Source organism: Somniosus microcephalus, chromosome 3 (assembly GCF_052327205.1).
Source record: "Somniosus microcephalus isolate GS21.2 chromosome 3, FLI_Smic_1.0, whole genome shotgun sequence".
NCBI lineage: Eukaryota > Metazoa > Chordata > Chondrichthyes > Squaliformes > Somniosidae > Somniosus > Somniosus microcephalus.
The window spans coordinates 50,031,163-50,046,489 of record NC_140989.1 but is presented as its reverse complement, the minus strand read 5'-3'; the positions used below and the strand labels follow the sequence as shown (position 1 = coordinate 50,046,489).

The 15,327-nt window shown below is 44.9% G+C and overlaps 1 protein-coding gene across 1 annotated transcript in view; it reads left to right on the top strand.

The window, feature by feature from the left end:
• Nucleotides 1-14,549, top strand: part of msh2 (mutS homolog 2 (E. coli)) — a 98,695-nt gene extending 84,146 nt beyond the window's left edge. The window contains exons 12-15 of the mRNA XM_085980369.1: nt 2,976-3,180; nt 6,554-6,801; nt 12,338-12,510; nt 13,850-14,549. Of these exons, the coding sequence (XP_085836495.1) occupies nt 2,976-3,180; nt 6,554-6,801; nt 12,338-12,510; nt 13,850-14,020 (797 nt within the window). The 3' untranslated portion in view covers nt 14,021-14,549. The remainder of the gene's footprint in view (nt 1-2,975; nt 3,181-6,553; nt 6,802-12,337; nt 12,511-13,849) is intronic.
• Nucleotides 14,550-15,327: the final 778 nt, after the last annotated feature.

Genomic DNA, 15,327 nt, shown 5'->3' with positions numbered 1-15,327 from the left:
ATTTTGGGCTGAGAGATATTGCACCTTCTCATGTAGACCCTTGCACTCCTTCTCTGCTTGACATAGCTGATTACCGCTGATTTGGTTCTGCGTTTCAAGTTCCAACATCCTTTGCTTAGCTTCTTTCAGTTTCGCCCCTATAAGCTCCTCTTGCAACATGGCCACATTATTCTCATCAGGTAAAGAAGCGTTTCTCTTTTCCATGTCCAAGATTTGTTTCTGCATCTCCTTAAGAGCACCCTGTGATTCAACTTCTCTTAACTTTGCCTGCACTAGCTCCGTCTCTAATTGCAGAACAAAATCCTCAGTGCAGCGTGATTTGCCCTTCTGCTGTATCTCTAGATCATGCAAATATTCTAACCCCTGAACATCATCAGGGAGATGTGATCGGTAATTGGTCACGATGGCTCTATGGTCGCTCTCTGCTTGAGCCAGTAGGTTCTGTTGTCTTTCCAGACTCTCCCATTCGGTGTCATAGAACTTTTTCATTGTTTTCATCTCTTGTACGAGGCGGTAACTTAATTGTTCTAATTGTTGTTGTACTTTGAAATAGCGTTGAGTTCGAGCCCGGTGTTCCTCCGTAATGCATATGTCTGTAGCTTGAACAGACTCAGAATTCTCTGTCTTTATGCACGCCATCGATTTTCCAACCTTAGTCCGTGAGTTAATGTTAACCTTGTTTTTCATACATAAGCTGGACTTATCGTCTTCCGGCTCAGAGTCTGAGCTGCTTGTCTGCACCGAGTCCTCACTCGTCATTGCTTGTCGGTAGTGCCATTCCATGTCTATTTCCTTGATCCACTCCCATCCTAGAAGTGGTGGTCCTCCCTCAGGTAGTACGTACAAATTCATTCTTGGGTGTACTTTACCCCTATCTCTCACCTTGACTCTTATTTTCCCCATGGGGTATACGCGATGCCCCGTGTATGTCTGTAATACGAACTTGGTATTTCTTAAGGGTATGTGAGAGAATAGTCGGTGGTAGTCCTTTTGGTTGATGACTGATACAGCTGATCCCGTGTCCAGCTCCATTCGTACTTGGACTCCAGCTATTTTTAGTGTGACCCAGATCGTCTGTAGATCAGTTACTTTACCCACATTGTGGATTCTCAGACTATCCAACTCCTGGCTGTTTGGGTCTGAGTCTGAATTTTGTTCGTCTGAACTCTTTTCAGCCACCTGATGCACCTTGTTGTACTTTTCTTGTGGTGGTGGCTTCCTTTGTTTGTTGGTCTTCTTTCTGGACCTGCATACCTTCGCGATGTGACCCAGTTTGCCACATTTCCTGCACTCTTGATTCTTAAACCAGCACTGATTCTGGTCGTGCGTTGTCTTTCCACAACGGTAGCATTTGGAAATGCTTGCAGTAATTTGATCCTTCAGCACTGCTACGATCTCTTCGAAGGTCTGGTCCACTGGTTTAACTGGTGCTATTAGATGTTTCAAGAGCCCGTATGTTTTTGCTCCCATCGAATTTAACAAAGTTATTGCCTTGGCGTATATGGCTACGCAATATATTCCTATGCGTTCCCCATACGTGGCCCTGTCTTCTATTTCAGCATTAAAATCATTAATATTTCCTCGCTTAGGCATCTTCTTCTCTTTCCGAGAACAGCACAAGTATTTCTTTACTTATTATTAATTTTCTTCTCTTCTTGAGAACACCACAAGTATTGCTTTACTTATTTCTTGTTTCTGAAAATTCTAATTAATTTTCTTCTCTCTTCTTGAGAACACCACAAGTATTGCTTTACTTATTTCTTGTTTCTGAAAATTCTAATTAATTTTCTTCTCTCTTCTTGAGAACACCACAAGTATTGCTGTACTTATACTTATTTTCCCTCTCTTCTTGAGAACACACCAGCCTTTCTGAAAAATCTTATTACTTTCCTGAAATTCTTAATAATTTCCAAGATGGCGGTTTCCCGCTTCTTCCTTCTTCTTCAGCGGTTTCCCCGCGAAAAATGGCGGCTTTCCCGCGCTTCTCGCTCTCCCCGCCCACTTCGATGGCGGTTTTCCCACGCTTCTCGGCGCTCTCCGCCCACTTCAATGGCGGTTATCACCCGTTCCCCGACGCTGACTTTCAGCCCGAGTGCGGCTCTTATCAGCGGATGCGATCGATGGCCCGGCTGCGCCTCGCACTTGAAAGCGGGCCCCGGCCTCTGGCTCACCCGCTCGCGCGGATCTTGCTCGCTCCCTCCTGGGCTCTGGCTTACCCGCTCGCGCGTTTCACCGCGGCTCTTATCAGGGATTGCGATCGCCCTTATCTCCCGATCGGTGGCACTGTCTTTGCAGCCAACGCTGCGGCTTACCCACGAGGTTATGGAGGCTTCAGGGTCCTAATGCCTGTCGCTTCCAGCCTGTCGGTTCCAGACTGGTGAGGATTGAAACCTCTCTTCAACGTCCTGTCTTCGGACGAAGCCGCCGTGGAACAACTGCCGCAGGGTTCGAATCCTGACTCGTCGCCAATGTTAAGTCTGTGGGTTGTATTATAAATAATCACAGACTCCACTGTTAACAAAATAAAACACGTCTTTACTATTCAGAGGCTCGGGCGATTCTGCCCTAGTTAACGTATCACAACCCTTATATACTGGTGTGGTCACTATCGGTATTACAGTATACATGAGCCAATAGATAGTGCCACCCTAAAGTAGTGCTCTTAAAGGCGAACGGTTACATTCTATAGTTCCCTTAAAGGTAAACGGTTACATACACAACAGAAATGATCACTGACTGAGGCTGTCTGTTATAGACTTCAATGCTCCTTGGATGGGGAGTGGGGGAGGACTCCCCAGAGCAGTATAACTGATATCGGGAAACTCATTTAAACAACTGCAGCAACAGGTTCCTTCCTTCATAGAATTCTGAATGGTGCTGGATTGCAAATGTGATTCACTGGGCTGACGTTGTAAACTCCTTCTTTTGTTGGTGCTGATCTAGTTTGCATTTGTTTCTGTGCCTGCATTTAATAGGTCCAAACATGGGTGGTAAATCAACATATATCCGGCAGACTGGCGTGGTGGTTCTGATGGCCCAGATTGGTTGTTTTGTACCCTGTGACTCTGCAGAGATCAGTATCGTGGACTGCATCCTAGCTCGGGTTGGTGCTGGTGACAGCCAGCTCAAAGGTGTTTCGACCTTCATGGCGGAAATGTTGGAGACTGCAGCTATCTTGAGGTAGAGTGTTCCTGTCACAGCTAACTTAGTGCGCCACTTTCCTGAAAGGGGAGTGTTGGAGTGTTCCATGGGTGATGGGTATGCATTCTCTATTTTACTGCCTGCAATAAAAATTGTTTTCTGTCAAGAGCAACTCTAAAGCAGACAGGGCAGAAGGTGGTAATAAAGAAAGATACATCTGTATCTGTTGGCATTGAAAGTGCTTATCCCCAGACTCGTACCCTCCTTTCAGTGCAGTCTTGGTTCATACCACTTTTGGAGCTGTGCTTTCCTTAGACCTTTTTGTCTTCTACAAAGTGTGCTGGACTAAGGTACTACTCAGCAAGTTATTGTATCTCCATTCAGTCCATTAGCAAAGTGGCCTGGAGAGATGGGAATTTGACTATTGTGAACCTTAAGCATGAGTGAAAATTGAATAGGGTCATTTACTTGAATTTACAGTAATATGAGTATTTGAGCATAAACCCCAAATTATTGAATGAAATGAATCTTTTACACATCTCTGTCTCAAACACAAGCTATATAGTTTCTACTGCAGGCTGTGAAAGAGTACTGTTCACATGATTTTCACTGGACTGTTTCTTAACTAAATGTGGGCATGCTAACAACATGAATTTTGAGAAGAGGTGTGCATGTTGCAGGAAGTTGTGCACGACTGATAATTGTCACATTGAAAGCACTAATTACTGACTGCTCTTTTTGGTACATTCTGATGACTTTCCATGTTGCTGTTGTGTTAATCCCCCATAATAGCTTACATTTTTGTAGTGCTTTTCTTTAATGAAATGTCACAAGGCACTTTATCAGTTTTGTTAATTGTTTTTAAAATTATAGGGAATTGGAGGTTGCAGTGGGTTTAGACATTGATGTTTCACCTCTGGAAAAATGTCCAGTGGGATGATTATTTTCTGATGCAATTGCTACTACAGCCCCTGCCAACTTCCCAATTTCTGCTGTATTCTTTTCACCTTTTCAGCTGGTATCTGCCCCCCCCCCCTCACACAGCCTCTCACCTGGTTCCTGCCCCCCCCTCACAGCCTCTCACCTGGTGCCTGCCCCCTCACACAGCCTCTCACCTGGTGCCCCCCCCCCCCCTCGCACAGCCTCTTGCCTGGTGCCTGCCCCCCCCCCCCTCACAGCCTCTCACCTGGTGTCTGCCCCCCCCCCCCCCCACACACAGCCTCTCGCCTGGTGCCTGCCCCCCCCCCCCCGCCCTTACAGCCTCTCGCCTGGTGCCCCCCCACACAGCCTCTCGCCTGGTTCCTGCCCCCCCCCCCCCCCCCTCACAGCCTCTCGCCTGGTGCCTGCCCCCCCTCACACAGCCTCTCGCCTGGTGCCTGCCTGCCCCCCCCCCTCACAGCCTCTCGCCTGGTGTCTGCCCCCCCCCCCCCACACAGCCTCTCGCCTGGTGCCCCCCCCCCTCACACAGCCTCTCGCCTGGTGCCTGCCTGCCCCCTCACAGCCTCTCGCCTGGTGTCTGCCCCCCCCCCCCCCCTCACACAGCCTCTCGCCTGGTGGCGCCCCCCTCACACAGCCTCTCGCCTGGTGCCTGCCCCCCCCCACACAGCCTCTCGCCTTGTGCCTCCCCCCCCCCCCCCCCCCTCACACAGCCTCTCGCCTGGTTCCTGCCCCCCCCCCCCCCCCTCACAGCCTCTCGCCTGGTGCCTGCCCCCCCTCACACAGCCTCTCGCCTGGTGCCTGCCTGCCCCCCCCCCCCCTCACAGCCTCTCGCCTGGTGTCTGCCCCCCCCCCCCCCCCCACACAGCCTCTCGCCTGGTGCCCCCCCCCCCCTCACACAGCCTCTCGCCTGGTGCCTGCCTGCCCCCCCCCCCCCCCTCACAGCCTCTCGCCTGGTGTCTGCCCCCCCCCCCCCACACAGCCTCTCGCCTTGTGCCTCCCCCCCCCCCCCTCACACAGCCTCTCGCCTGGTGCCTGCCCCCCAACCCCCCTCACACAGCCTCTCGCCTGGTGCCTGCCCCCCACCCCCCTCACACAGCCTCTCGCCTGGTGCCTGCCCCCCACCCCCCTCACACAGCCTCTCGCCTGGTGCCTGCCCCCCACCCCCCTCACACAGCCTCTCGCCTGGTGCCTGCTCCCCACCCCCCTCACACAGCCTCTCGCCTGGTGCCTGCCCCCCCCTCACAGCCTCTCGCCTGGTGCCTGCCCCCTCACAGCCTCTCGCCTGGTGCCTGCCCCCCCCCCCCTCACAGCCTCTTGCCAGATCCCTGCGGGACACCACTATTTACATCCTGCCAGTTTGAGGACCTGCCCATTCTCTGTCTCCTGCCGCTCAGCCAATTTCCTAACCAGGTCAATAATTTGCCCTCAATTCCATGGGCTTCTACCTTCGTTAACAGTCTCTTATGTGGGACTTTATCAAATGCCTTCTGGAAGTCCATATAAATAACATCCATAGACATTTCCCCTGTCCACTATTTTAGTCACCTCCTCAAAAAAAATTCAATCAGGTTTCACAAATCCATGTTGGCTCTCAGTGCAACTGAAAATTTGCAAGGTGTCCAGTCACCCTGTCCTTCGTTATAGACTCTAGCAACTTCCCGACAACAGATGTTAGGCTAACTGGTCTATAATTCCCTGGTTTCCCCCTCGCCATTCTTTCCCCATCTTCCTACCCGAGGGATGTAACAGCCAATTGCGGTACCCCCCAATTAACTTGACGCAGCCATTCCTAGTACAGTATGTGTCGCTAAGGAAAGTGAAGTCTTTCATGTTAATGACACACTTTAGTGAAAGGAAAAAAAGCTTAAACCCAAAGAACATCTAGCTTTGACGTGCACACAATACCATTTTTTTACAATAAGAAATAATGTTCTACTGTAATCATTTATTTAAAAAAAAATTAAAACCCCAGGTGAAAGGCAGCATACTGGTGAGTTGGAGAGTAAGAGAGAAGATAAATCAGGGAATGGTGATCAGTTATTGCCAAGTTTGGGTTTTAGAAGGCTGTAGATTGTAGGGGGAGCAGAACACCGAGGGAGGTAGAGTTGCAGCTCAGACCCTGGGAATGAATGAGTTAAAAATAGAAGTCGGTGTATCAAGCCTTGATTTCAGCACAGTGAGGTTGCAGGGATAACTAAGTGTGTGGGATGGTCTATGTGGAGTTCAGGACTAATGGGAAGAAAATTCTGGTGTCTATGGAGAGGGGTTGGAAGCTAAATGTAAGGGAAGAGAGGGACAAGCCTTTTTTTGTATCCTGTCTTGGAGAATGCAGGTGTTTACTTGAGGGAAGAAAACCATTAGCAGCAATATATATATAACTGGATGGTTGAATGTTAAAATGCACCTTGCAGGTTTGTGACCGACCTTTTGGCCCCAGAATAGGTATTAACTTAACATTATTATTGTTTCCCAGATCGGCAACTGAGCACTCCCTGATTATCATCGATGAATTGGGAAGAGGCACCTCTACATATGATGGCTTTGGCCTGGCCTGGGCCATATCAGAATTCATTTCCACCAAGATTTGTGCATTTTGTATGTTTGCCACTCATTTCCACGAGTTGACTGCCCTGGCTGCCCAGGTACCAAGAGTCAACAACTTGCATGTGACTGCGCTCACCACAGATGAAACACTAACCATGTTGTACCGTGTGAAGAAAGGTAAAGCACAAACATACAGCGGCAGCAACTCAGTTTGAAATGTTATCTGCTCTATTCACTGAGTGAATGGTATTGCACTGAACAAATTAACGGTATTGGTGCTTACAGCGTTTCCTATCTGCCTACATAAGAGAGTACAGCAGATTGCTGGTTACTATGGAATAATTGTGCAATGTAAATAGCTTTCTGCATTGATAAGTGAGTGATTTCTCTTTGTGTATTTTAAATGGTAACTACAATATCTGAACTAATCTACATAGTGAAGATTTCATCCATCAATTGCTGAGGTATCCTTTATGGAGAATTCCTGGGTTCCAAACAACTGTGATTGAATACATTGAGCATTCCTCTTAATTTAAAAAGAATTATCTCTACAGACAAGGCAACATTTTTACTTATTGTCTGTTCCCTCCTCCGAATTATATGGGGTTTGTCAAGCATGGTCATCTATTTTGAAATAGAGGAAATACTAGCAGAAACAATCTCTCGATTAAAAAATGTTCTATTCTGACCCATCCACAAAATGTACCATTCGATGGAACTACTTTATTCCACAAGAAACGAGGCTGCCAAGAATGCAGTCAATTTACAACATTCCCATTCCTGGTTTAATGAGGCAGATTGTCTCCCAAAACTTGGTCAAATCCAAAGTTTGATTCCAATTCTCTCCAGTTTCTTCCCCAGCCTCTTCGAAGAGTTCATGAAGACCATGTGACAAACCCATTGGGTTCCCTTTCATAGAAATAGGCAGGCTTTGGGAATGAAAGACAGTGGCAGAATATGCTGCAATTTTTAAACAAGAATATGGTTTTGGAAATGTTTCAGTAATGTCATCCTTCCATAAACACTCAGGCTCTATATCTCACTTTCTGTATGTGAAATTGGGCAGGCTACCTGCTCCCAGGGTTCTACTTGTGCTGCTTATGAACGATCCTTATGTGTCTGGATGACTTCTTCATATTTCTGTTTTCTTCCTTCCTTTCTTCGAAGCAGTGCCTTCTACCCACTTCTGGTACTGCAACTGACCTCTATTTTAATACATACCTGACAGGGACTTGAAGGCCTGTAAATGCGCACTATTGTTGAATGTAACAAATTTGAATGCTACACTTATGAATTTACAAAGCGCCATGGAGAAATAATGTTTTGATATCTAAAATGACCAATATTTGTTCTCGCCTAAAACCATGGGTGGGGGAGCTCCAAATTTAGTGACTTGGACATCAATATAATCAATGTTTTTTGGTCATTTGGGCATGTCATAAAAGTTATAGGAGCGATTTTTTTAATGTCAAACAACTTGTAGGTCTGCAAAAGCAAAATACTGCGGATGCTGGAAATCTGAAATAAAAACAGAAAATGCTAGAAATACTCAGCAGGTTAGGCAGCATCTGTGGAGGGAGAAACAGTTAACATTTTGGGTCGATGGCCTTTAAGATGTGCAATTCACTTTAGCAGCTTTAGAGTTTAGATAGAAAGTCCTGAACTGGCTTGGAGAAACTAGTTAAATCTAGCAGTGCAAAAAGTGAGTGACTGAGTTTCTGGTGATGTTGTCTCAGCTGCTTCACACAGTTGGGCTCAGTAACCGGTTCAGGCCACTGTGCCAGCTGATATTAGCAGTCAGTGTTTGAATGTAATAAAAAAAAAAAATTTTAAATAGCAGAGGCAGAAAAAATAGGATACTAAAGTTAATCTTAGTTCTTTTTAAAGTGGCACTGATGGCAAGGCTCCCTCTGTTATATAAATGGATATGACACGGGGCAATTACTGTTGACTAATAAAAGTAGGATGAGTAATGCACAGCTCGTGTAGGAGGATTGGGAGACCTGGGGTTCAGCTCATTTTGAGCATTTGTAAGTGTCACTATTTCAGGAAAGCAGTTGGTACTGGATGATTTAAAGCCCAGCAAGTCTGTGCTGGCCCCTCATTTTCAAGCTTATAATTAGCATGTGGGAAGGAAGCATTTGTAACTGAGAACAACATGTTGAGTTCAAAGTGTCTTGAAAGCTGCATCTGCTGCACATAGCCCAAATCCATCTTGCGCTTGTTAATACAATTAGCCTTCACAAGATCTTGCTGCTGTAGATTTGTTACTCGCCCTCCTCCTCCTCCTCTCCCCTCAAAAGTTGCTTCAGCTTCAAATTGCTTTATTTCCCTCCCACCCTCTTTTTTTCTCCCCCATATAGTTTCTACCCCCTTGCAGATGTTGGCGCTCAGGTGCCAGCTGTCCACCTGTACCTTGCTTGCGTGGTCATTCATCATGTGTGAAAACCAAAGGTGAGGGAGGACATTTGGCCATTGTAGCTCATTCTTCCATTAGCAACCTTTGCTCTCACCTCCCCATCCTTGGCCATCACAGCCTCTAACTGCCTCTTGAATGGCTTGAGTTTTTGTCTTCACTACCCTAAGGAAGAATCCAGTTATTGATAGTCTATATGAAGAAGTACTTTCTGCCATCCCTTCTGATCTTGCCGTTTACCAGTTTATACCCAGTTCCCTTATCCTGGTTTAACTTGAAATAGTGCTCACGGTGAACCTTTTCTATGATTTAATAATATCTTGTATACTTCTATAAAGTGTCCTCTCAGTTGCTTCCTTTCAAAGTTCAGGGGTCCTTTTCTAATCTATTCACATAAGTCAGTACTCTAATATTAAAAACCAGTCTTGTTGCTTTTCTCTACCATTTCCAGGGCTTGGATCTTAACCTTGTGCTTCGGTGACTGGTACCTGTACTGAATGCAGTATTCAAAGTGTAGTCTGACAGCACTATACAGTTTCAGAACTTGGCCTCAGACTGTGTATGGTCAGCTCATTTGGCAGTATAGTTCAGCATTGTTTCCTTTGTGGATTGTTTCTCTGCAATGAGTGCGTAGTGTTGAGTTTGAATTCTAATTTTGAAGTACTGATCGTTCTGCTTTATATGAACTGGACAGGACGTGAACTGCGACAGGTTTTCTCAAATCACTAAATGTGGCTTCCCAGGAATTTTTTTTATTGTCTACTTGGGGTTCTGGAAATCAAAACAAAAACATGGGGTGTTATTTATTCTAGAAGAGAAGAATTTAAAATCTATTGTCATGGCATTTCACCCAGAATTGGTATTAGGTTCTTGTGGGTTTTATTTTGGCCAAAGTAAAAAGAAGCTATATTACCGGACGTCGTTAGATTCAGAAGAGATGCAGTAAGATGGGATGGTGGGTGTTTATTTTCCTGTATTTCTCAGGACTGCTCCGTTTAATTGTTTCCTCTGTGCCCGTCAGGGAGGAAGGGAGAGCCAGTGGACCTCTGTACTATTACTGCAGTCAGTTACACATCACTGAGCAACCAGGAGGAAATGCATAACCATTGGCTATAAACTTGTTCATTCGAGCACTAGATAGGATACTTTCAATAAGGATGCAGCTGACCACTGAACTTCTTTTTGCATTGCAGCAGGCAACACCAGGGCTTAAAATGAAGCCCTGCCCCAGCCCCCTCCCCAAGGAGGTGTTAGCTGAACAGGAAATAAGTCGTAGGGCACAGCACCACAAACTGCAGGGGGCTGTAAAGAGAGAAAGACTTGCATTTATATAGCGCCTTTTCACAACCATCGGACATCCCAAAGCGCTTTACAGCCAATTAAGTACTTTTTGAAGTGTAGTCACTGTAGGAAACGCAGCAGCAAGCTCCCACAATCGGCAATGTGATAATGACCAGATAATCTTTTTTTTAGTAATGTTGATTGAGAGATATTGTCCAGTACACCAGGGATAACTCCTCTTCGAAATAGTGCCATGGGATCTTTTACGTCGACCTGAGAGAGCAGATGGGGCCTCGGTTTAATGTCTCATCCGAAAGACGGCACCTCCAACAGTGCAGCACTCCCTCAGCACAGCACTGGAGTGTCAGCCGAGATTTTTGTGCTCAAGTCTCTGGCGTGAGACTTGAACCCATGACTTCTGACTCAGAGGTGGGGGTGCTACCCCCTGAGCCACGGCTGACACACATTTGTATTAGCTTTTGGGTTTTGGGTTTTGCATCTCAATTGGATTTCGGAAATCAATTTATTTTGGCATAAGTGCAAGTCTCAGTTTTTTCCTTATGTGGCTCGGTGTCAAATTTTTTGTCTTTTAATACAACTGTGAAGCACCTTGGGATGTTTTACTACGTTAAAGGTGCTATATAAATATATAAGTTGTTCAGCCCCCACCCCCTGTACTCTTACAGCTTGTAAGCACTCACACTAATAATATTCTGCCTCAGGGCTGGCACAGCAAGAACTTTTCTAGCTAGAAGACCAGTTAATACTTGTGGAAGTCAACAAATTTGAGTTGTTAAACATTTCATCTTCAGTATGATGTTTAAAAATTAATAACGCTGATAAAATATGCATTGTGTTAGTGTTAGCTTTCAAGGTTCTGCAGGCGCCTAATGAATTCCTGATGAACGAACAAGGGAGATGAGGTACAGTCATTCCAAGGATTTCAACGAGTTATTTGCTGTGAGGATAGAAAGCTTTCCAACTTTTGGTTTCAGCTGGCTAGTGACTAACGTCCCAGTAATATAGTGTGTTTATAGGGCATGACTTCTTGATCTCAGCCTGGAGCTCCACTTCCCCAGCTCCCGATTAAGTACGAGCAGAACTTAAATGCTTTTATTTTTAAAATTTTTAATGTACATAGTTGAGTTTGCAACACTGCAATAGAAAGTTGTATAGAAAGTGCAGTTACTGCTCTTGTGCATTAAGGAGGTCTGTTGCTTGGTCTCTTAGAATAACTTGCATGGTGTGCTAAGGGCATATTTTCCTTTTAATATTGGACATTTTTGGTTATCTGTGCTTGTACACTGATGGATTGTCTTAAAGGAAACAGGTTTTAATTGTACATCATTTTTCCTATAATATACACCCATGGTCAAGCTATCAATTTTTAAAAAGCTGTTTCTAATAAATCCCTTGCCTCAATTGTGAGCGCTTTGTAAGTTGAAGCTTTTATTTTGTTGGCCATATGTGTATAAACACACACATGCGCTTGCATACACTGTCGCTCTCACACACATGCACTCCCTTCTCTCTCTTGCACCTCGCCCGCTCTCGTATATTAGAATGCCTTCTACATTCGATATTTTTTTCTTAGCCAATGCTCTTGATCTGATCAGAAGAATGACCACATTTACTGATGTGTGTTGCGAGTTTTGAATCCGTATTCTCGTGTAATACTCTTGAGATTCAACAGTTAGGAGTTTCCGTTGTTGCTGGATCCTGAGGCCTCATTGAATTCTTATAAAATGAAATTATGCTATACTTCAGTTCATCTGGCCAGCAATACTATCAACTGCTGAAGTTTATTGATCTCATTGATGTCCTGTGATCAATTTAATTCTTGCCAAGTTTTGTTTATATGAGCATTCCATAATCTGAATTGCAGAACACATTGTAGAAATTAAATCTTTCATTATTGCAACTTTTCTTCCATCTTCCCACTCCAGCCCTTTTAACATCCAGTAATTGTATGGTATTGAAGACTTTAAATATATTTTTTATTTCTTTCATTTGTAGGTGTTTGTGACCAGAGTTTTGGGATTCATGTAGCTGAGCTTGCTCAGTTCCCCAAACATGTTATTCAAAGCGCCAAAGACAAAGCCCTGGAGCTTGAGGAGTTCCAGAATACAGGGAACTCTGAAGATTCTGATGAAGGGCCTACGGCCAAGAAATCCCGCCAAGAAAAACAGGTTTGTGCCTGAACTAACGGGCCTTAGTCTTTTTAAATTATTTAGAATTGTTTTGCTTTTCAAAAGTGAGAATGTCAGTGCTGAGAAGTTAGAGCATTCTTATAATGGACCCAGCATTGACATTAAGCACTCAAAGATCATATACGGAACAGGATAGACTGTACTCTGTCTCAGCAATGTACTTTAAACCTGACCAGAAGAGTACCCTATACTGTGGACAGTATGATATTGCATTTACCTCCACTTTGTGGGCCATCTAATGCTAATTAATCCTGAATTATGGGAAGTTTTAGGTTATGGTTCAATCGCCACGAAACCCTTAACTCTGAACCCCGATAGCCAGTATGAAGAGGATATTTACATCATATTAGTGTCCATCATATTGGATTTCAAGCTGCAATTCATTTGTAGCCAGATTCTCTTGTTTCATCAAAAGCTACTTCTAGAGGGGAGTGCTCATCCCTTTTAGGCCTGAGCCAGGAATGTGCAATTTTTGTACATGAGGCACAACCTTTTTTTAGGATTTCAATCCAGGCAGCTATTTAGTAGCAGGGTAGACTGGAACCATTTATTGTGAGTTCCTTACTCGACAGGATCACTTGTACAGGAACTCTTTGCACTGGTGGAGAGGAGGTTCGAGCCAGGAACCCCCACAGCTGAAAAACCACCTGCCGACAAATTATTTAAACAAATAATTTCAACCATAAATTGCAAAGCAAAAGGATGTTAATAATTATGTTTAATTGTAACGATTTTATCTTGGAAAGTGGTACTGGTGACGAGACGTCAGGCTCCTTCCCCTCTTAAAATCATAAAAGTTTCCTCGTCAGTATTAGTAGTTGCAATATTAAGACAGTTGCTTGTACACACTCTGAGAATGTTAATCGGCCTTTTCTGTAGGTGTCTGGACACTGAATGTGCTGGTGGGGTTGTGGGCAACGTTCCTTCTACACTGTACGGCCACGCAGCGGTCTGGAGGTCCCCTGCAGACTGCTCACCGATTTTTCAATAGGAATAACTGCGCATGCACGAAAATTTGAATGGGTCGCGCAGCCAGTTAAAGGGACCGCGCACGGGAAAAAAATTACAGGGAACATTGGTTGTGAATGGGGTAGAGTTGGGCGGCTGGCAGCTTCTGTGGGATTTCCAGTATCATGAGGCTGTCATAAATGTATTTGGTTAAATTTAATGCAACAGTAGACTCAGAATAATTTGCCTGAAATGCTTAGTCTCTGAGGCACTGAAATATTGCATAATTACAGAGTAACAGACCATCGTAGCGAGAGATGCATACTGTAATCCAACAACATGGAATAATATTTTCCCTTCCATTTTGTAGGATGGTGAAAGGATTATTGCAGATTTTCTGTCAAGCATCAAAGCTTTACCCATTACTGACATGTCTGAGGAAGACGTGAAGCAGAAGCTGATGAAGCTGAAATCTGAAGTGCTTGCACAGAATAACAGTTTTATCAATGAAATGATCTCAAGATCCAAGGTCTCGGCATAAGGCCGTGGTTTTAAAGTAAAGTTAACTTCGTAGAATATACTGAGATGTACGGTTTTGAACATGAGGGAGGGGGCGGGGAGAGCAAAAGGATCTATAACTTGAATCCCACTCAAACAATATGGCCAGTCATGGGGAAGGAGGAGATAAAGAAGCAGTTCCTTCCCTCACAGCGCGCACGGTGTGTTAGTGCCTCTGCAACATGTAAAAATGTCAGGTTCGTAAATTGTAGTAGCGGGGTTTATATTTGAGAGCAAGAAAAGCATTGTTTTTGGCGTTGGCAATGGCAAAGCCAGTCATTTTTCCCAAGAGTTCAGCAGCCATGTAAATAAATGGCAATGCTTCCCATGTGAAACACGCGTGTAAAATAGAACACAGCTTGGAGGAGTGCTGTTCTTGCCAAAGTCTGCTTTTATATCATTTATGCTGCATACTGTAGCTGCAATGTGAGTCCACATTGCACTTAATTTTGTTATGATTTTCTTTTTTTTTTCCTGAAAGATGACATTTACAATAAAATTCTTAAAATCTCCTACTGTTTGTTTCTTTTGTGACTTGAACAGTCCAGGGAACGGTAGTATAGTGGTTATGTCACTGGGCTAGTAATTCAGAGGCCTGGACTAATGATCCGGAGACGTGAGTTCAAATCCCACCACGGCAGCTGGGGAATTTAAATTCAGTTCATTAAATAAATCTGGGAAAAGTTAGTATCAGTAATGGTGACCATGAAACTATCGGATTGTCGTACAAACCGTCTGGTTCACTAATGTCCTTTAGGGAAGGAAATCTGCCGTCTTTACCTGGACTGGCCTATATGTGACTCCAGACCCACAGCAATTTGGTTGACTCTCAACTGCCATCTGAAATAGCCTAGCAAGTCACTCAGTTATAACAAACCGCTATGAAAAGCATTAAGAATAAAACTGGACCACCTGTCACCGATGTAGGCCCCAGCTTCGGACACAAACGGCACACCCAGTCGACCCTGCAAAGTCCTCCTTGCTGACATCTGGGGACTTGTGCCAAATTTGGGAGAGCTGTCCCACAGACTAGCCAATGTCCCAGATGTTTGCAACCTTTTCATTCAGAAGTGCCGAGTGAATGATCCATATCGGCCTCCTCCTGAGACCACTACCATCACAGAAGCCAGTCTTCAGCCAATTCAATTCACTCCGTGTGACATCAAGAAATGCTGAGCACACTGGATACAGCAAAGGCTGTGGGCGCCAACAACATCATGGCTGTCGTGCTCCAGTACGAGCCGCGCCTCTAGCCAAGCTGTTCCAGTACAGCTACAACACTGGCATCTA